Raw genomic sequence first — 22,557 nt, 5'->3', positions numbered from 1 at the left:
GGGACAGTGAAATCGAGTAGACTTACAGACAAATGTAGTAGAAGAAACGGTTGAAATTGACCACACCGAATCAAACCTTCTTAATGATTCTCTTGAACAAAATTCTCCGAAAAAAGTTGTTGAAGAAAGTGAAAAAATTCTTCAGCTTCCTTTGACTCGTATAAAAAAGTTGATGAAATTAGATCCCGACGTTCACGTAGCTAGTAATGATGCCGCTTTCCTGATTGCTAAAGCGACGGTTTGTATAATGCTTATTAAAATTCAGATTTTTGTGAAGATCGCTTAAAATTAATTAGTCTGTGTATTGCTGTTAATCGAAAATTGCCCGAAAACTCCCTGAGTCATTGTTAGGTTTTAGAAACATTGAACACTAATGTCTGTGAAATTGCAGACACTTGTTTTGGGGCAACAAGGAACCTTTTTTATTTGAAATAAATGAGCTTATGAGTAAGAAGACATCTTTGTCTGGTGTCTTTTCAACCATAAGTTATTGTTTTGTAAAAGGGGCTTGTACACCTAAACAGGGATCTGCAATTATTTACGAAAATTTTTGCACATTGCTGTTTTATATTTTTTACTTTATACAGCTATTTAATTTTTAAACTAAGATTTTGTTTATCCTTTAATTCTTTATTTGTATGTCTCATTTATTTCAATAAATCAAACTACAGTAAGGCAATTCCATGAAAACGTGGACACGAGGGTTGAAGTTTAAAAATTGTTTTATAGTTTAAGTGATACATCAAATTAAAGCTAATAACATGAGGTTTATGAAATTATAAAGAAAATTGTCATAAAAGTACCTTTTTATTATTTTTTTGAACCTGTAGTTAACGTAATATAACAAACTTGTATTTAGGAAAACATAGTATTTTCATTCGCCCAGGATTACTATTTAAAGCAGGAGCATTTTCATTGTATGCGTGTATATACTATTATTTATATAGTATATTACTATTTGTGACATTTGTCTATCATTTGGGATACTTAATTTTTCATGACAAAATATTTAACACGATTTTTAGTATAAAATGAGTAAAAAATTATTATAAAATTAGTACTATATGAAAATAGCCCAGACTGCACGAATAAATTTTCAGTCCATGTAAACTGTATTATTACTTGGCAAAGTATGAGTAACACTTACTTTACGACTACGCCACAGTATTCAAAAGGGTAAACAATCCTTGTTGATTTTTCAAAAACAAAATTACGCACACAAAAACTGGACGACCATACCAATTTTTGAATGATTACAAAAGCAAAAATTGAAAGTTTATTTTTTAAGTCTTGGTTTTATTAATTACACACATTTTATTCGTTAACAGACACAAGATATCAACAGTTAAAATTTTTAAATCATTCATATTTTTCGATCATTTTCCAACAATTAAAATCACACAAAATATGCAGATGTCAGTCTATTATGATTTATCTTTCTTATTGTTGCATTAATAAAGCTATTTTTATTCGCACAGAAAAAAATCAGCCCCCCTTGAAGCGACTGGCACAAAAATTGAACCTAGGCCTATTTACATATAGGTTCACATTTGTTCTAAATTTCATCCAGAGCGTAGCATTACTTCTTGAGATATGACACTCGCAATGAAAAAGAAAGAACCCCCTTTTCACCTATTGACGCCAAAACAGAATCAGCTCTTGTACACTTTAAGGGCTACTTGTTGATAAATTTTTGTTTGATTCCATTCACTATTTCTTGAGATATATCAGTCACAAGTGACAACAAAAAAACGTTCGATAGCTCAGCCACTGTTTGAGCTATTGACACCAAAATTGAATCAGCACCTGTACCTGCTAGGGGCAACATACGGAAAAAATTTTGTTTGATTCTGCCAGTTACTTCTTGGGGAATAACTGGCACGCATAACTCAAACGTTCTATTGCTCCACCCCCCTTGGAGGAATTCAGGCTGAAAACTAATGGACAAGTTCACACAGGAGCACATATGTACCAAATTTTGTTCGATTTCATGCAGTAGTTTTTGCTGTAGAGCAACCAAAAACCGGTCACACACATGCAGGGCACACGAATGCACACACACACACTTGCAGAGATTTTCCAAAAGTGGTGGAAATGGACTCGGCACACCTCAAAACGTTTGAATCCTTCGAAATTCGAAAATTTGCATGAACCAATACTTTCATCTATATATTAGTTATAGAAGAAAGTAAAAAATAAAATAAAATGTTTTGTGCATCTTATATATATTTTTTAAATAAGGGCTTTCATATGAATTGTGGACTTCACACATAATTACAAAGATTTTTTTCCTTTATTTTCTAGGAAATGTTTGTCAGCATGCTTGGACAAGAAGCATATAAATTCACCAAGCAAAATAAAAAGAAGACTATCCAAAAGAAAGACATTAGTATTTGAAAAACAATTATACCAGTAACTTTTAACATATTACTGTGTTTGTAATTTAATGTTGTTTCTAAAGTAAGCAAATTAAAATTTAAAAAAAAAAGAGCTACTAAGGTATGTGATACTAAAATGAAAAGAAAAATATTTCTTGAAATTTTTTTAAAACCTGTTACTACTACTTTGCATGAGTTTATTTTATTTATTTATTAGCAATTTCATTGTTAGTACAGTGGATCATCATTTTACGTTGGGGTTATGTTCCACAGAAATGCCGGGTAAATCAAAACCGCATAAATTAAAACTTAATATTGTTAAAATAGGGGTTAGGTTCCATTGATGAAAAAAACATTTCATTCTAGTGATAGATAAATGTATGTATAATATGTTTAATGTGTACTTATTCCGATATATAAATGCAGTGTGCATAAAGAAAACATGAATTAACTAAGTGTTTATAAAAATGAGCTGGTTATAATATTCTTTTTGTAGTTATTAATTATTTTTCTCTGTTGTACCTTGTGAGGCATTACGCTTCCATGACCACTTGCGTCATTTCCATGATGGGATCTTATTTTGCTAACAAATCAGAAAGATAATTTGTCATTGTCAAGAAATTACTCAAAATTTTCAGTGAGAAAGCTTTTGATTGTGTCATCAATGTCAGTATCCTCGTTGGTTTCGTTTTCCTTTATCACTTCAAAGAGCTTTTCTTCCAGTGAGCTCTGAGTTGTGTGAGTTTAATGACTTTACTTCTGGAAAGAGTTCTGGAATCAATGGCAAAAAATGTCCCCAATGGTCCAAGCCCACTCATTATCACTTCTAACTGCAGTTTATAACGTTTTATCTGTAATCTTAGAAGTTTGGATTTTGAAAGGTTGTCTATTTGCAATACCTCATCTGCGTAAAATGAAATAAAGGTGTCAAATCTTCAACCGCATATATAATCAAATATGCGTAAAATAAACCTGCGTAAAACAAGGATCTTCTGTACTTAAAAAATTCTTGGTAGTTTTATTTTTTAAAATAATAGGCACTTAGTTGTTAGAATCTTTTTATTTGTTTTAAAATAACATATTTATTAGAAAAAGCTTTCTTAAATTAAAAAATCCAGCTCAGTGGTTCCCTATTCGCCAGTAAAATTATTGTACCATCATTTGCTACAAATTTGAAAATTCTTTTATTTTAGAAATTTGTTTTTGAGTCAAATACTTTTATGCAATATTTTTTAATGATTGAAGGAATATTATTGAATATCATATGATATTTTTCACGTTAAAAAATTGTTAACGTGTAAAATTTTAACTGTGAAAAATTTTTGTATGATTTGTCATATACCAAAAGAATTGTCAAAGTTTTTGGATTGATGAATACATTTCTTTAAAGGTAAATATTAAATTTAAAAATCTGTAGCTTTGCTTCATGTGTAGTATCACTAGTCATTGTTGTACTGTTTTTAGTTGTATAATAGTTGCTCAACTAGTTACATTTTGAAATACACTGCCAGCTCAGTCGATTCCAGCCTAGGACTGCAGTTTCATGCTTATTAGTACTCATCAGCCCGGCATAGGAGTGACTGAACTGGAGGTGGAAAACCTCTTAAGGATGTCGAAAGTGCCAAACAAACTGGTAGCTAATATAGAATTAGCAATGACCAAGTTACATTTTGCTTCAATTTGAGTTTTTTAAAAAATGTGTGCAAAATAAGTTCAGATAGTTGCAATTTTATTTCTACAAAACATTAGTTTTGATAATCCTGTTGAAAACTGTATGTTTTTTTTTTTTTTTCTTCTTCTTTTTCGAAAAAAATTGCATCTTGTTATATAGAGGCAGTGAGAAGCAAAGGGATGTAAGTGGACATTTTCAAGTTTTGAGTGAAACGCGTTTAAAGATAACATCCTAGGTAGGCTTTATTGAATTTTTTTTCTAAATTATGCTGTTTAGCAGCAACTACCGTCCCAAGACAGAGGAAAAGTTCACCTACTATGTGTACTGGTTACCTCCAAATTTTTAATTTTGCCACTTACATCCCTTTGCTTCTCACTGCCTAATATGTTGATGTATTTGTATGGTTATGGAATAAAGAAATAGATGTGATTAATTCAGATTATGTTTATTGGTGCTACAATGTAAGCACAGCATGATGGAAGATGTAAACAACGAACATATTGGTCAGGGAGAGGTTACAGTTACAGTGGTAGAAAGCGATTACGGTTAAATGCAGATACATGACATCTCCTTTTTTTTAAAAAAAAAGCATATATAATGAGCAAATACAAAAACACATTTTAAAGAAAAGGAAATTTCAAAAAAGTATCTAACAAGGTTAAAATATTAAAAGAGAAAAAAAATTAAATGTCCATGTTGATTTAGTCTCTAAATCTTGATGGGGGTTTAATTATTTGGCCCGTGTAGGTCATTAAGACTGTAGTAGCCAGAGGAGTACGACTTTGAGCCACTGGAGCAGAGCTAGTTATTGGAACAATGGGTTGTTGGTATGTGATGTTGTTGCTAGTTGGAATCATGAAAAGATCCTCTGCTGTTGATTTATTGCCAACAGGCTGTGTAGAATTGAAAATTTTAATATAAAAACGATTCCTACAATATACTCTTACTGTTTTCAGCTCTTATGCAGTAAGACCTGAGCTCAGGTCCAAACTGGAAAATTTTTCCATTACACCACTCTTTATTAAGCCAGAAAACTACTTTTTGATTATTTTGCAATGGCTCTAATGGATGTGTGTAGGTCATATTTATGTTGATGTTGCTGTCTGAGATGTAGACGATTTTGGACAGCACTGAGGTGTGAACAGTGACAGTAGGACAGGAATCAGGGTGTGAATTTGGCGACCCATTAAAATCTCATCTGGAGAAGGTAAACCATCCATGGGAATATTTTGTAGTAAGTTACCGCCCTAAAGCCAGGGCTAAGGCTGAAATACTTAAAATACACCGCCAGCTTAGTTATTCCATCCGAGGACTTCAGTTTCGTGCTTTTTAGCACTCATCAGCCCAGAAATTTTTTGCATTAGCCCTGGCTTTAGGGCGGTAACTTACTACAAAATACCTTAGCTTTGCCATCAATCTTTGAGTTGAACCACACCATTGCTGCGGTCGCTCATCTGGTTTGCTAATTCTGCATTAGCTACCAGTTTGTTTGGCTCTCTTGGCTCCCTTAAGAGATTTTTCGCCTCCAGCTCATGTGATTCCTATTCCGGGCTGATGAGTGCTAAAAAGCACGAAACTGCAGTCCTCGGATGGAATAACTGAGCTGGCGGTGTATTTTAAGCATCCATGGGAATGTTTCTGTATTCCATCAAGACTAGATGAGAATCCTTCTTTTCTTGAGCAGCTTTGTTGAGACTTGATTTGATGGTTTGTACACATCTTTCAACCTGTCCATTTGAACGGGGGTATCCTGGGCTAGATGTGTCGTGAAATATATCCCAACTTGTACAGGATTCACTGAACTCTTGAGAATCAAATGATGGTCCATTGTCTCTGACAATTTCTTCAGGAACTCCATATCGAGCAAAGCAAGTTTTTAAGGCATTGATAGCTGTGTTAGCTGTTGTGTGGTGTAAATGTTGCAATTCAATATATTTGGAAGAATAATCAACAATTTAAAGATATGTTACTGATGAGAGATGAAAAAAATTAATTGCAACCTTTTGCCAGGGTTGCTCAGCAAGTTTCCTGTCTAACACTGGTTCTTTGATGTTGGACCTTTGGTTTTGTTTGCAGATGGTACAGTGTGAAACAGGCTTGGAGTCAATTACGAAAGAATGTAACACATCGTTCAATAAGTCCCGAGACTAACCCATAGATGGCGCTAGTAGTACCAAACTAGCCACGTTTCCCTAGAGACATAACCTTTACATGAAACGTGTAAAAATTTCACGTCGATTGAACAACAAACAGCAGAGTTATAGAGGTTAGAGTAAAGTGATTTTGTTATTAGTTTGAAAAATGGAAAAAAGCGAGTTTCGCGTGTTAATTAAACATTGTTTTTTAATGGGTAAAAACACCGTAGAAGCCCAGCAATGGCTTGAAAAACATTACCAGGACTCCTGTCCATCCAAATCAACGATTTGTCGTTGGTTTGCTGAGTTTAAACGTGGTCGTACGGACACAAATGATGCGGAACGTTCGGGTAGGCCATTGGAAGCCGTTACACCGGAAAATGTGAGTGAAACGTTAAAAATAGTAATGAAAAATCGCAAAGTGAAGGTCCGTGAGATTGCAGAAATGATACAAATATCATCTGGAAGCGTGTTTAAAATCCTTCATGAAAAATTGAGCATGAAAAAGGTTTTTTCAAAGTGGGTGCCGCGATTGCTTTCAATGGAGCAAAAACAGCAACGAATTGACGACTCAGAGAGCTGTTTATCGATATTCAATCACGATAAAAAAAATTTCCTGCGCCGATACGTGACCATGGATGAAACGTGGATACACCATTTCACTCCGGAGTCGAAACGGCAATCATCTGAGTGGCGCATGGCTGGAGAAAGCCGCCCAAAGCGTCCAAAAACGCAGCAGTCTGCTGGCAAAGTCTTGGCGTCTGTTTTTTGGGATACAAATGGCGTCATTTTCATTGACTACCTGGAAAAAGGCAAATCCATCAATAGCGATTATTATGTTGACTTGTTGGTACGTTTGAAGGAGGAGATTGCGGCGAAACGACCGCATATGAAAAAGAAAAAAATCCTTTTTCATCAGGATAATGCGCCATGCCACAAGTCCATGAAAACAATGGCAAAAATTAATGAGTTGGGCTTTGATTTGCTTCCCCACCCCCCGTATTCGCCAGATTTAGCCCCTAGCGACTACTGGCTCTTTGCAGATCTGAAAAAAATGCTCCAGGGAAAAAAATTCGGCTCGAATGAGGAGGTCCTTGCCGAAACAGAAGCCTATTTTGAGGCAAAGGAGAAATCCTTCTATAAGCATGGAATAGAAATATTGGAAAGGCGCTGGAAAGATTGTGTCACTCTAAAAGGAGATTATATTGACGAATAAAAATGATTTAAAAAAAAAAATGTTGTTTTCATTGTTAGTCTCGGGACTTATTGAACGATGTGTTAATTGATTACGATTACAAGCTTGACAAATAGGAGTTTACGATTAAGATTATAACCCTCTGCCAAAACTTAATTAGGATTACTGCAATGATTAGATTATTTAAAAAATGTAATCAATTGAAATTATGATGTGCCGATTGCGATTTTGATTACGATTACAGACTCGTGGAAAAAAAAATACATGCACATATACATATTATTCTAAAGGCTCGTTTGCGGTAACTAAATGAGAATCCTTCTCCTAATGATTTTTGATTGTGCATTTAAATACTTCATAACTATCTGGACAATATATGTATATCCTTCATAAGTAATTATATGTTCCATATCTCAATGTCTCGCCCCATCATAATGCGTATTGTACATGATTTAAATATTCATTGTTATTTTGCATACAATCAAAATTTTAGAGGTTACGGCTTCTAAAATTTATGTGCTATATTTCTACATTCTATTCCCTACAATTTAGTATAATACTACAGTCGGATCTCCATATATCGAAGTAGCAAATTTCCGGGAAAAAATTCGATATATGGAAATTTCGATAAATAGAAACAACCTGTTTTTATCATAAAAAATCTTCTAAAACATTAAAATTAAAGCTAATTTTCTTGTATGAAACCCAATTTCTAATTTATTTGAGCATCGGATTAAACGAAAGTTAAGAATTAAAAAAATAACAGAGATTACACCTTTGCGCCTTCATACATCCTCATTCTTCGGCAGTTCAACTTGATCCGCAACATTAGGGTATTTTCGTTTTGACAATGTAATCAGCAAAAAAGTAAAAAACCAATCTACTTAACCTGAATGATTTTTGCTGAAGCTAAAAGACTAATAAAAATGATAATCAAACTTGAAACTGATTTTACAGTGTTACTGGTTACAACTAAGATTTGAAATGAACTTGACGGAATTTAAGAACTCCAGAACGGAACAACGACCTTTCTTCACACCCCTCTACCCCAGATACCTTATGAGTTTCATAGCAACCTTAGTGAGCATAATTTTCTCCCTAACCTTCATTTTTCATGAGACAAACTGTCTAAAGTGGAAAAAAAAATCTACGAATGTCTCAAGAAAAATTTCGATATATAGAGATTTTTTTGATATATAGAAACAAATTTTCTATGTAATGAACATGGAAATATGCTAGGATTTGGATATATAGAAAATTTCGATATATGGAAGTTTGATATATGGAGGTCCGACTGTATTTAATTCAGCCCAATTATTCAGGAAAAAAAACCTTTTTTTTATAAATATAGCAGGATTTATAAAACATGTATATTATTAAAATACATTCAGTTTGTCTAAGTAAATTATATGAAAGTAAATGTTCAAAAATAAATACTGCATTTAAAATAATCTTTATTGCATTTCAACAGCACCAATGCTTCAAAACTGTCAGGTTTCATTCTCATTCTCTGAGAAGTGTAAAATTTTCCAGCAATGCTGAACAAATGCTCAACTGGAGCAGATGATGCGCATAGGTGCACTTTCACTAAGTAATGGATACACATGACACACACCACTGGATACACAGGTTCTGGTTGTGAGTCATCGAAACTCACAACCAGAAAAGTCATGATTTTGAAACTCTAAATGTAGCAGGTACCCAGCATATAAATTGAGGTGGTATAGCAACTATTTCAGCACACCCTTGATTATTGAGACGGTTTAGAAATAAATTCTAAGACAGGTGATGAGCTCACACAGTAGCATTTCTGAATAGTGACAGATTCTAAAAGATGCTACCTAATAGGAATAAAACTTAATTCAATTCCTAGTGTCTTATAGTGTTAATGTAAGATATTATACAAATTTAGTATGGCGTATTGGTGGCATATCAACCCCATAATGTATTTTATTCGATTTTGAATCTGATGGTACTTGAAAGTACCTCAGTAAATAGAAGGTTAATAAAAAATAATTATTAAATAAAAACAAAAAACCTGCATAAAAACTAAAAAGAAAAAAATATAAACCCAGTAATTAAGAATGTTATTGAGTACTACTGAATATAACTACACCATTGAAATAGTTTTATAATCAATACACATATAAGAAAATCATTAATTCAAAATCAGAATAGAAGGATCCACAGTCGGGGCCCATTCCTTTTTGACCGATCAAGGAACCCATAAAATTTAAATGTGCGTTGACTCTTGATCCTTCTATTCTGCTTTTGAATTTATGATTTGTCTTATCTGTGTATCAATTATAAAACTATATCAATGGTGTAGTTATTTAGTAGTACTTAATAACAGTCTAAACTACTGGGCTAATACATTTTTCTTTTCTTTTTTACGCAGTTGAGTTTTTGTTTTTATTTGATTATTATTTTTTTATTTTACTCTTTTTAGTTAATTTTCATTGGCATTAAACTCATGATGACGCAAACTCGAAAACGTCGTCAGTCAAATCTTTCTCGCAAAACTAAACAAGCCTGTCAAGAAAGTACACATCGCAAAACTCAGTCCCATAAATCATGATAAAAACAAATGCAACATGTTAGAGATGAAAATTGAATAGTAGATTTAGAAAACTAAAAATTCAGACAGCGAAAAGGCTACCTGCATTTGTCGCACAATGTGTGTATTTGTGCATGCACTTAGTGTGCGACACGATCCTGAACTGACAATATGGTGACTGGTTGTTGATATAGTGAATTTTTATTACCGTACTGTCATGTGTTTTGTGACACTCCCAAGGAACACTCCACCTAAGACAAATCGATTGACGTAAGAATAATCAAAATTGGCCAAAGCGTTTAGCCTCTACTATGCCACATGGGAACAAACATACATACATAGACTCATAAACACATTACCCGCCTTTGCGTCGTGTATGCCCAGTCGGGTAAAAAAAAATTCAAACCTAAAAGGTGCAGGGTTTTTTTTTTTTTTTTTTAGCTACTAAAAGAGAGAAAAAAGTTTTCTCAATTTCTGAATTTTTAAGTTTTTTCCACCCTTAATTTGAAAAATCTCTTTTAATTTCAAACTTTTTACACTAAGTTTACTCATACAAACTTTCCCTAATTTCCATCTTCCAATGTTGGGAGCTTGGCTATTGCTTACTTTTTAACTATTTTAATTTTCATACATAAAATAATTAAATAAATAAATAAATATTTAAGAAATAACTTGTGTTAGTTATGTTGTGTCTACTTAATAATTTTTTTAACTTCCATTTAAACGACCTCTGCCTTTTGTCAGTGATCTTTCTGCTACATGTTCCTAAAAAATTAGTATTAAATACCTTTTAAAAAAGTTTGCTGAATAATCTACGTAATTTAGAACTAAAGTGTAAGAAGGAAATTTTTTTGGATATGAGCCTGTAGGAGTGAGGCCAATACTCTGGTTTTACAAAGAAAAATAAGTGAAGAGATAATCAAAAACAATCTTTTTTTTTTTTTTTTTTGAGCAATCACGATTGCTTATTGTTCTCATTTGACTGTTTTGAATTCCTATGATTTTATTTTCCCACCACCTCCCTCTGCCAGCAGCACCGTCGTTTCGACCAGCCTCACGATGCTGCTCCTCTTGCAAAAACCGTCTCCATATCCTACACACACATGCCTACGCACTCATGCCTGTGCACAGACACAAACACACACTCCTACACACACACACACATATACTCATGCCTGCACTCAGACACAAACACATATGCCAACATACACACACACGAGGGCCTACACACACGCACATACACACAGCACTACTTACACAACACGCACACACATGCATACAAGCACGCGCATTCATACACACACATGCTCGTGATTGTGAAAAACATAATTTGAATTCAAGATGCCAAAATTCAAATTAATATATTTTCTTTTCTTTTCATATTTTTTTTTAAATATTTCTCATGAGTTTCCTTCCTTGCTACAAATGTTCCTGCTCTTGAACTATTCACCGCTCTAGCCGTTCAGAACAAGGTTAACAATAAATACGGTGCTCTATCTGTCTCCAAACAAAAATAATGGCTATGAAACTGCCAAAAATCTGAAAGCAATTGGGGGATACTATCTTCAAAAAGGGATGGGTGATGGAGAAAAACTGTGATCAGATTTGGATTCAAGGTGTCATTTTGCATAAGAATCAGCAAATGGTGTCAGAAGCATGTTGAGATGGGGGATTTTTCGGCACCCAGTGTTTTTAATTTTAAATTTCGGTTTGTCTTGCAGACTTTTTGGGGGGGGTTAAATCTGCACTGCAGACTACTGGAAAAAAAAGTCTGCTACTGGGTTTTCAGCTAGCTAACATTTAACAACTTAATTTGCACAGACAGCAGTTCATATATAAAAAAAAGTTTTGTAACTTCTCAATTTAAAAAAATGTAGTTTTAAAATCCTTTGGAAATGTCATTCTAAAATGTTTGTATCAAAAAATTGTGTTGCTATGGCGCCATCTATCATCTTTCTCTTAACTAAAATTACTTATGTTTTTTTTTTCTTTCACAGATGATTGCATCAGTGCTTGTGAACCTTTAGCATTTTTAGAAGGTATGCAATCCCAATTATAATTCTTAAAAATATCTTTATTAAGAATTTCTATAACAACTTATCTAGTCTAGCGATTCTCAAGGATTATTTTTGTTATAAAGCACATTTGAAATTGATACTTAGATACAGAAACTGATTTTCTGTTGCAAGTTATTTCATTTAATCAATCGAATGAGTTTAGTATTGATTTTGCAAGATGCAGTTTTGGTGTAAGGTGTTACTTTTTATGGTGCAATTATTTATTTATTTATATGTGCAATTAGCATTTATTAAATGTTAAAACAGTCTTCAAGCTAACTAAGGATCTTGTTGTTTTACTATTTAAATAAATTTCTTTCACATTTGAGAAAAATTAAAGAATTAAACAGTTTATTTCAGGCATGGCAGTTGAAAGGTGTATACTTGTGTGTTATTCAGAGATAACTTACTAATAGTTATAGATATACAGTTAATGCTCCTTATAACTAACGCTGTAGTTCGAACAAAATTGGTCTTTATAAAATTATTTTTGAAACTATTCCACCTATTGAAATATTTGGTACAGGAATTTAAAGACAAGTACAAGTTTGTTTGTTTTTTCGATTACAAATGTTCGATGTCTGAGCTTTTGGTTACGTATCAAATATATAATCTGTAATCCAGTTTGTTTCTCACATTTTGTTGTGCAGTCAAACTTCCATATAATAGGCACAAAGAGGCAGCAAAATATGCTTGTTATAGCCGAATGCTCGTAAAAAAATCATAAAAATTCATACGTACATTAGGGTGGTTTTAAAAAGCTGTTTTTCAGCTAGAGTCCCGGACACACCTTATTTTTTTTAGACTTACTAATAGTATTATTCTGTAGAAGTTTTAGCTTCTTAATCAAATTTTAAGAGGGTGCTCAATGACCGCTTAATTTAACATTAGCCGTAGTAGCGTAGAAAATGCCTCAAATTTAGAAATATTTAATTTTCCCAGCTGTCGTAAATAATTATTTTATTGCAATGTATATGAATATTACTAGTGTATATTATAATGTTAGTATTGTTTTTACAGTTCAATGTATTTTTTAAACCCCCTCCCCATACATATGAAGTTTGGAAGAGGGGGTTGAGCGCCCTCTTTCAGTTGAAATAGAAAGCTAAAATTCTTCCAGTATATTACTATCCACAAGTCTAAAAATATAATGGGCGTCCTGTTATCTAGGAGAAACTTTTTTTTACATGTATTTTTGAACCACCTTAACGCACATACTTTATTTTTTATTTATTTTGTTAAGTACTTAAATAGAGGATTAATTTACTTTGCACTATCTTATTGTGTTCTTTCTGTTCTTTGTTTTTTTCTTTTTTTTTTGCGGAATAATTATTGCCTGAAAAACCTGTTCATTTCCACCCCTTGTTTTGAAAACCGTTGACACTTCTATGCATAAAATATGTTGACATTGAGGGTTGTTCAGCTTAAGTCTCCACCTTTTCTGTTAGCGTCGTCACTCTTATAATTTCCCCCTACATTGACTTGAATTTCAGCTGGAATATCCTCGGAAGTGATAATATTGGCTGCAAACATCAACAAATATATAATTTTCAAATGCGCAAATTTAAAAAAGCAGGCCATCATCAATTGTTCTCACCACTAACTTTTGATTGACTTCAGAATCTTAAAGGAATCTTCAAAAAAAGATAAGCTAAGCTGTGATTTAATAGAAGTTTATTAAAAGCTTTAATTTTTTGAGCAGGGTTTTCTCGTTAAAAGCGAGCTACCATAAACTTAACATTGTACCTACTAATTTTTTCCCATTTCCTTGCTAAATCCAGGTTTTCTTTGAGTCAGGATTCGTTAAAAGCAATATTGACTATACAGTGAAATCCTGTTACAACAAACCTTAATAGACTGCAAATTTTGTTCTTTGTAATGGAATTCAGCAATGTAACGGCAATTAAAGGGGATATGAAAACATATTTCGTTAAAGCTGATTTTTGTAGTATTGGTATTAGCTGTAACCAGATTTTATTGCATTTCTCTATCAATAATTTGTAATGCTGCACACAATTTTGTAATATTGTATTACACTGCATTATCCTAGGAGAAAAATTTAATGCTATAAAAATATATGTTCAGCTTGAAAATGAAATATAAGTTCTATATATATATCTTATTAGTATTACAGGGTTTGTACAAGTCATGGAAATCCTGGAAAGTCATGGAAAAAAATTTAACAAATTTCAGACCTCGAAAAGTCATGAAAAATAAATATTCTTGTTAAAGGTCATGGAAATTTATTTAAAGTCATGGAAAAATGTCCTGTGCAAAGAAAGAAACAGTAGCTAAAGAAAACATTTGAAATCTTGAATGAGATAACAGTGTTGCATGTTAAAACTGGAAAATTTAATTATCCTAAAAGCAAACTGAATTTTTAAATCCCATTGCATCCACTTCTGTAGCAGCAGTCGCCTGCCTTCTTTTCAAATGAGATTTTACTGCTTCAACATCACTAAATTTGAATTTACCATTATTTTCATCACTTCTTTTATTTTATATTCTGTGGTAGCAGACTTGCACATTCTTAATTTTTCATGCCCACTCAAAAATCACAATTTGATCGCATCTGAGTTCGTTTCAACTACTTCTAAAAACTTGATTATCAAATTTATTAGAGTTTATCTTATTTTGCTAAAAGTTTTAGAAACTAATTAATCAGGTAATAAAATACAGAAATGGGAGAATCCTAGTATTTTAAAACAGTAGTGCCCAACATATGGCGAGGCGAAACTGTGGCCCTCTGTTATGTTCAATGTCAGGAATCGAACATTTTTCTAGATTTTAGAAAACCTTTTCATATGCATGCATTTGAAAATATGTTCGGGGGGAAAAAAAACATTTGAGTCGGAACATTTATTCACTACTGAACGGTGTTTCATTATTATCTGGTTTAGAAAAATGAATTTACTGAAGACTGTGGCTTTGCTTTTAAGAACCAAAACACTGTCAAGTCAAATAGATTAATAGATGCACTGTTGACACCAAAATACAATGTTTTGTTGAAGCATATTTGTTGAAACTTAGTAATGACTCATTCAAGTTTTGTCCCATTCTTTATCATTTTGCTCCATTTATTAAATATTTATTAGACATTCCATCAGTATATTGCATTCACTGTATTTTTACTTTACTTAAATTTATACGATGAAGAAAAATAAAAATAGCTTAGTTTTTGCTGTGTACACTGATATTTTTTTCAATTACAAGTAAGTGCTTGGATGAGGTAGAAGCATTGACATAGAAGTTTTGAATGCTCATTTCCAAAAATTAGCGAGTTTGAGTCGAGTAAAATTGCTTTTACTGGGTGTCTTTACATCTAGAAGCTCACACCTTTGAATTGAAAAGGGGGTTCCTTGAAACCTCGAAACACATGTATTCTGAAATCTGTTTATTTGTGCTAAACAACGTTGGATATTTCCTGTTAAGGAAAATATTGTTTAATAACAAATAATTTTATAAAAATCAATTTTAAACTAAGTAAGCAAACATTTAAGCAGTAAGTGACCACCCCTAAACCAATGTTAAGGAATTTACCATAGCTATTCAATAAATAAAAATTAAACTTACTTCTCTAAAAGGAACCTAAAATAATTTATTTAAAAAAATTATGAACAAATTGCAGTAACAATGATTGCTTCTGAATTGATTACTTTATTGGCATATAATTAAATTCATTAATAATGACCTACCATAAATAACAAGCACATATTATATGCATAACACTTTTTTTTTTTTGAAAGAAGGTTGCTTTCGGGATTTGTTTTATTTTTTTCCTTGCAGTGGTTTGCTTTCTGATTGGAATTGAACGGAGAAATTTACTTCTGTTTTGTTGCAAAATAAACTTCAAATTATCCGGCATGCCAGAAAATTCAAATTTCCCGGCATGCTGGTCAACCTCGTTTTTTTTTTTCCTTTTTTTTTGGCATGCCAGATAATGCGGGTAACACGGTATGATTCTGGCAATTGCTCATAACTGCATTCTAGTTGTTATTGTAGTGTTTTTAGCATTAATGTTTGGGAAACAGTACCTTTAAAAAGAAATCACTCGCCGTGTAGAACGAACTGGATTACAGATGAGATGTTTAACACATAACAGAAGTCTTATGCGTTGAACATTTGTTGCTGAAAAATACCTTGATATGTTTTTCTTTAAATTTGTGCGTTATTTTAATTTCTGTAATAGTTATGAAATTATAGTTTTTTAAAATGCAATCATTCTATTGCATTAACCTTATGTTTTAAATTTCAGTGAATGTTTCTCATTTGTTATATTTTTATTTTCAGGCACACTGAAAGATGATGTGTAATCCTTGATATGTCATGTGCAACTTTAACTGTGAAAAATCTTTTTAGCATTTTTACTTCCTTATTAGCTGTATATTTTTTGTTCACTTTTTTGTAATAAAATTTGATACATGTTTTGTCCCTACACCTGAAAAGTTGAAGCTTTTCTTAGACCTGCAATTGTTGACTTAGATGTATGAAAACATTCTTTTAACTAAAAATTATTTATTCAGTAAAAATAAAGAAATTTGTACATTATACAAGTTATGCATGGAAAATGATTGAGAAAAGTAGAATTTCATGTGTAGTAAACAATAAAATCTTGTAAAAATTAGATTTCTGTAATGTACAAACATAGATTTTTTTTGAACTACCATTTTCATTAGATATTCTGAAGTGATTTGGGACAAAAAAATTGTCCAAAAGTAATGCGACTTACCCAAAAGGCGGAAATTATCGTTTTGGAACTATGACTTTTCACGTTATAGCTGAACAAAAGGTGTTGTCTAAAAACGTAAGAGCTAATATAGTTCAGAAATTAGTAAACTAATTTAAAGATCAGGTGGTATGATATATAGTTATAGAAAATATCCTGTTAATTATGTCAGAAATTTTAACAGGGAAAATAATCCATGTTTACGTTAAGTAACTAAGAGGGAGAAAATTAGTTCTTCAAACTCAATTATATACTTAAAATAATTCAATGGAGATTAATTCAGATCTGTCAGCTCCTGTTAGGTCTAGCTGAGTTATTTAAAACTTTAATCCCCAACAATGGTTCAAAGTATTATTGAGGGGAGATTGCATGCAAAGAACCTTCACAAAGAATTAAAATCTGTATTTAGCAGAAATTTAACTCTGGAGCAAGTTTCAAGCAGAATACAAAATTTAGCTTATACCTCTACAAATAACTGAAAATTATAAGTCTAGCTGTCGCTCTGATAAGTTGAGCTATAACAGGGATGACCACCTGGGGGGGGGGGGGGTCATGGCACAGACTGGGGCATTGAAACTTTTAGGGGGGGGTGTTGTGAGGAGTATTTTTCGATTTTTTGAGGGGAGGGGTCTCTGCAATATTGTGGCAATGTGCCCTTGTCCTTAGGGGGGGGGGGCACCCCAGGCTATGACCTTGAGAGTGTTTACTCCCTTTTAAGGAATTCAATAAAAAGAGACATTATTGCAAATTTGAGCTGGAGTACGTTTGCAAAATCACTGCGAAAGTAACCCAACTGAATTCAGTGCCAATTATCCTCTCGTATTATCCCAAAAAGTGGTAAATATTGTCAAGGTCATGGCTTAAGTTATCAGAGCCAGACTATATGTTCCACATAAACTGTTTAATCAATAATATCAAACTTGCTTAATATTATAACGAGACACCGAATTTAACAAGGAAATTAGAAACATTCGATTGGTACAACGTTAAGTCTCGCGAGCAATAATTTTGTGGTTCATAAATTTTCTATTGACTTTCAGCTCAGCTTTCCTCTCTTGGAAAAATTCCTTCAACATTCTGAAAGTTTGATAATTTTCTGAAAACATATGATGGAACTTTAAAAAATATATATGGAGTAGAGAAACATTTGAAAATTAAGCATTTGTTAATGCCAGTGTTGCCACTTCTGAAATATTTATTTCCCAGAATATTGTTGCTCTAATTCAATCTAATGCAAATGGATAAGACAAAACGATGATAACAACAAATGTGAAGTTGAAGTACTCTCAACAGACTCAATGGCTTTCAAATTTGGCAGAAAAACTTGAAATGTTCCTCGAAGCCAGACAAAACAAGAAGCAAGTGTGAATGACTTTTTATGATTTTTTTCATGAATCCAGTTATAATGAGCAAATATTATCCTTCAGTAAGTTACCGCCCTATAGCCAGGGCTAAGGCAGAAATACATGAAATACACCGCCAGCTCAGTCAATTCCAGCCGAGGACTGCAGTTTCGTGCTTATTAGCACTCATCAGCCCGGCATAGGAGTGACTGAGCTGGAGATGGAAAAACCTCTTAAGGAAGCCAAGAGTGCCAAACAAACTGGTAGCTAACATAGAATTAGCACTGACCAGACAAGTGACCGAAACAATGGTTCGGTTCAATTCGAATATTGCAGGCAAGGCAGGTATATTCAGTAAGTTACCGCCTTATAGCGTGGGCTAAGGCAGAAATACATGAAATACACGGTAATTTAGGTCAGTGCTAATTCTATGTTAGCTACCAGTTTGTTTGGCACTCTTGGCTTCCTTAAGAAGTTTTTCCATCTCCAGCTCAGTCACTCCTATGCCGGGCTGATGAGTGCTAATAAGCACGAAACTGCAGTCCTCGGCTGGAATTGACTGAGCTGGCGGTGTATTTCATGTAAATATTATCCTTCCTTCACGCTCATTGTGAACGGGTTCGACTGCACTAGCAAGTTGTATTTTAGATGTATGCATGGATGTTGGCTGTTTCCGTCTTAGATAATTCTTTCATTTATTCATCCTGGAAGATAAAACTGAAAATTTTTGCTTTTAATACTTAGATCTTATGTTTACTGCATGTGTGTCCAGTTACTTAGTTTTTGTTGTATTTCTTCAGAACAGACAATTAATTCAATTTCCATCTTTTCCATGATGCCAACTTCTATTTTTTGACTATATTTTTTTCTGATAGTTTTTATGTGTAGCATTGTTTGAAATTTCATTCATTTTCAATCAATAATTTTTGGAGAAGTTTTTAGAAAAGCCATTTTTTTTCATTCAATTTCCTCCACTGCATTTTCAAATCCCACGTTATATAGAAGCTTGCAGAAAAATGAACACATACAGTAAAAACTCCACAAGTCACCAGTTGTGCAACTCTCCATATATTACACAACTTTCTAGAATTACATGGTAAATTTGCTGTTGAGACAATACTGTATTCTGTATTACAGTATTTTTTCTTTACTTAATTAAGTTTAAAGCTATTTAAACAGATGCTCTTTCATTCAAAGCTTTTAGTGGGGGAAAAAAAGTATTGTTATAATAAAATAATTTTTATTTTATGTAATCGGTAATGTGACCTGCATTATATAAAGGCTTACAGAAAGATAAAATGAACACATAGACAGTAAAAGATCTACAAATACGTCCCTGGTGGTAAATGGTAGAAATTAAGAGATTACAATACTGCTCAAAATCGCATCGTTCATAAAAGCTTAGAATTATGCACAATTTAGGTTACTATTCTTCGGGCACAACACTATATTGATAACACGTACCAATGACCGTTGTGTGCTTTAGGTTTGATAGATAATTCATATACATTTAGGCACAGAATTTGTAAAACCTTTATTTGTTCCTGTTGCATCCAGCAGCCACTTCTGATTTGGGGGCCTGTTGCAATGAATTTTTGGGGGTCCTTTACAGGTGAGCAGAAGTACATAGATGTTTGCTTTTCAGACTAATTAGGTTGAAAATTAAAAATTAATTTCATAAAAAAATCAAAACAATGATTTTTTTAAAAAAATGGTTGGAGGGTTTTTTGAAATATTTTCATTAAAAATAAATAAGATAGGGACGTAGCTGGTCGAGATCAAAGGGATGAGGTCCAAGAAAATAATCTTTTTCTCTCTACGTGACCTGCCTCCTCTCCTATATAATCGAAGATCATCTAAAATTGTATTTTTGAAACTTCAATTCTAAATTTTTCTCGAGGAGAATTCTCTTACAACATCTCTTCTTATCTTCATCAAATATGGCGTGTAATTGCCTTTCTAACTTCAACTTTGAAAAGTGTCGAGAGAAAATCTAACTCTCCAAGCAGAAAAAATGATGACATATTAATATACGATTATATAGGGTTTGATTTCGGTAAAAATTTCAACAAGTTGGGAGAATACAACTCCTCTCATTACAGTAAATACTGCTTGAAATTATGGTTTAGGACTTCGTTTCGCAAAATTTCCATTTGGAACCCCCTCTTCAATCATCCTGGATGGTTTTAAAAGGTTTTTTGATAAATCACAAATTGCTTTTCACTCTCACTTGACCGCAGTTGATCTTCCTTTGATTTTCATACCTGGACCTCTTTCAGCACCACTGTCCTTCGACCTCTACAAGCGGGACCTCCTCCTGGGTGGTGGTGTCCTGGCCGTAAGCACGCACCACCGCTCAGGAGGAGACGTGCTCGCGGAGGCCCGTGTTCCAGAGGACTCTGCGACACCACCGCCCAAGAGAAAAGACGTACTTGCAGAGGTTTATTGTGTGCAAGATGCTGTTTTTCTCAACAGATTATCATGTAAAGTTGGGTATAATCAAAGTCGATTCTGGGGACAATAATCATTTGTAGAATCAAAAATCCTACGCGTTGGGTTCTATCGCAGTTCGTGATTGCGAAACACATAATTTGAATTCAAGTATCAAAATCAGATGAATTTTCTTTAAGAGGGGAGGGGGGGGGGCTCAATTTCGAAAAATTGCCGAGGGAGAGTCCCTCAACCCTATCCCCTTCCTTAAAATTACTAAAGATGTCATATTGTATGTACCAGTTTGCAGTACAGCTCAGTTTGCGTGTCCTGATAAGTTCTGCTGCTTCCCCTCTTACTTAACGCTTTAATTTAGGCATAAATGGTTCAATAGAATCGAAATAAGAAAGGATTTGCTTTTAATCTTTTAAATGACATTTGATTAAAGATTAACAAATAAGTTCTATCAAACTATATCAAGTAGCACTAAGTTAGCCCCGTGGTACATTATTAAAAATTCAGGAAGAAAGGGATATAAAATGCAAAGCATGGTTTCATATTCTGGTCTTTCTTCATAGAAATGTGCTATTTATTTTTACAAATCAATACTTCATTCCTATGATGGAGCACTTTCTTGAAATGCAAACCAGACGACAGCACAACAGGTACCTTGACATTAGAGCACTTCAACTTCAACTTTGTTTTCTAAATGCGACAGATTACAGGAAGTGGAAATGGAGTTGGAAACGAGAAAGGTTGCTAGATTGGCGACATTATCACTTTTAAATAATTCTGAAAGAGATGTTACGGATACAGCTAAGATATATTATTAATAGGCTACAGTTAAAGAAAAAGGTATTACAGAAACATTAATATACACGTAAACAATGGTAAATTGTATCAAACTTATCCTGTTTGTATTTCTGTTTAGAACTGTTTAAAACCTTACGTTTTATCGTACAATTAGTTTTTAGAAACGAAAAGAGCTTAAATAAATAAAGCTCAGAAGTCGAAGAAATTGCATACTCTAACTTCGACTTCATGTTTACCTTTGACGAGTGGTTACGTGTTTGAAGGAAATCGGTCAATGCAGGAACGATCCTGACAGATAAACGGGAGGCAACCCTATATTTTGGCGCTAAATGATATCATTCTAAGACTTGGCGACAAGGATTCTTCCTGTACCTCGTGCTTGGTTTAAAAAATGGCTTGAAGAATGTAGTAATGAGTAATGTGTTAATGTGTTTGTTATGATGAGATTTTTACAATTAAATATGCAAGAAAGTAAGTGAAACATTTTCTTGGATGTGACTATAGTAAGTTGTATCTTTTTGTTTTTTTTATTTTGAAAAAGAACATGTTCCTTTATTTATGCTTACTGTCTGACCACGGATTGTATGGAGTGACAAACACCGTTTTACAGCCGGAAATGAATAAATTTATTATTTTTTTACCGATGTCAGCTTTTGCAGAAGCAGAGTCTCATTCAAATGAGCGGAATACGCGCATCAAATTTTTACTTTTCCCCCTTATTCACATAGATTCGTTGATCTGGACGTTTGAAAATTCCATGCAATCTGTAGTTGGACAGTACAACGGTCATGAAATTAAAAGCATGTATTAAGATTTATTATGGCTAGGCCTTAGGTTTTTTTCTAGATTATCATTCTGTGCATCTGTACTTTCTAACCGGACAAAATTTATATTTATTTATGCCATAATTAGACGTCTTTCAGATATCTAATATAATATGGGAATTGTTGTTAGACGTTAGCTTGCATAAGTGTGCATTAAATAAACGTTTCTCGTGTGCTTGAGATTTTTGCTTCCCCCCCCCCCTTGAATTATCGAAACTATTAGGCTTCTTTTAATTTCCCGCCTAAATTAACGTACATTTCTTTAAGACGTCCTTAAGGATTCTTCCTGTAAGCGTGCATGTATTCACATCATTAAACGTTTATCCTTTGTGAAACATTTAGATGTTTCCTTTTCCTTGCATAATTAAAAATACTGAGTTGCTTAATTATCCAAAATTAACAATCATTTTTCTCAGATGTGTTGACT

The 22,557-nt window shown here is 33.2% G+C and overlaps 1 protein-coding gene across 1 annotated transcript; it reads left to right on the top strand.

Moving 5' to 3' along the window:
- Positions 1 to 10: 10 nt before the first annotated feature.
- On the top strand, positions 11 to 16,580 carry LOC129229750 (DNA polymerase epsilon subunit 4-like; the record flags this gene model as incomplete). Its single annotated transcript, XM_054864120.1, has 4 exons — positions 11 to 238; positions 2,305 to 2,389; positions 11,935 to 11,976; positions 16,285 to 16,580. Coding segments are annotated over 4 exons (378 nt in total), but the record flags the coding sequence as incomplete, so codon positions are not given.
- Between the last annotated feature and the right edge of the window lie 5,977 nt (positions 16,581 to 22,557).

Source organism: Uloborus diversus, chromosome 9 (genome assembly GCF_026930045.1).
Source record: "Uloborus diversus isolate 005 chromosome 9, Udiv.v.3.1, whole genome shotgun sequence".
In the NCBI taxonomy this organism is placed as follows: domain Eukaryota; kingdom Metazoa; phylum Arthropoda; class Arachnida; order Araneae; family Uloboridae; genus Uloborus; species Uloborus diversus.
The sequence above is the reverse complement of the archived record's forward strand: the minus strand, read 5'-3'. Positions and strand labels throughout refer to the sequence as shown.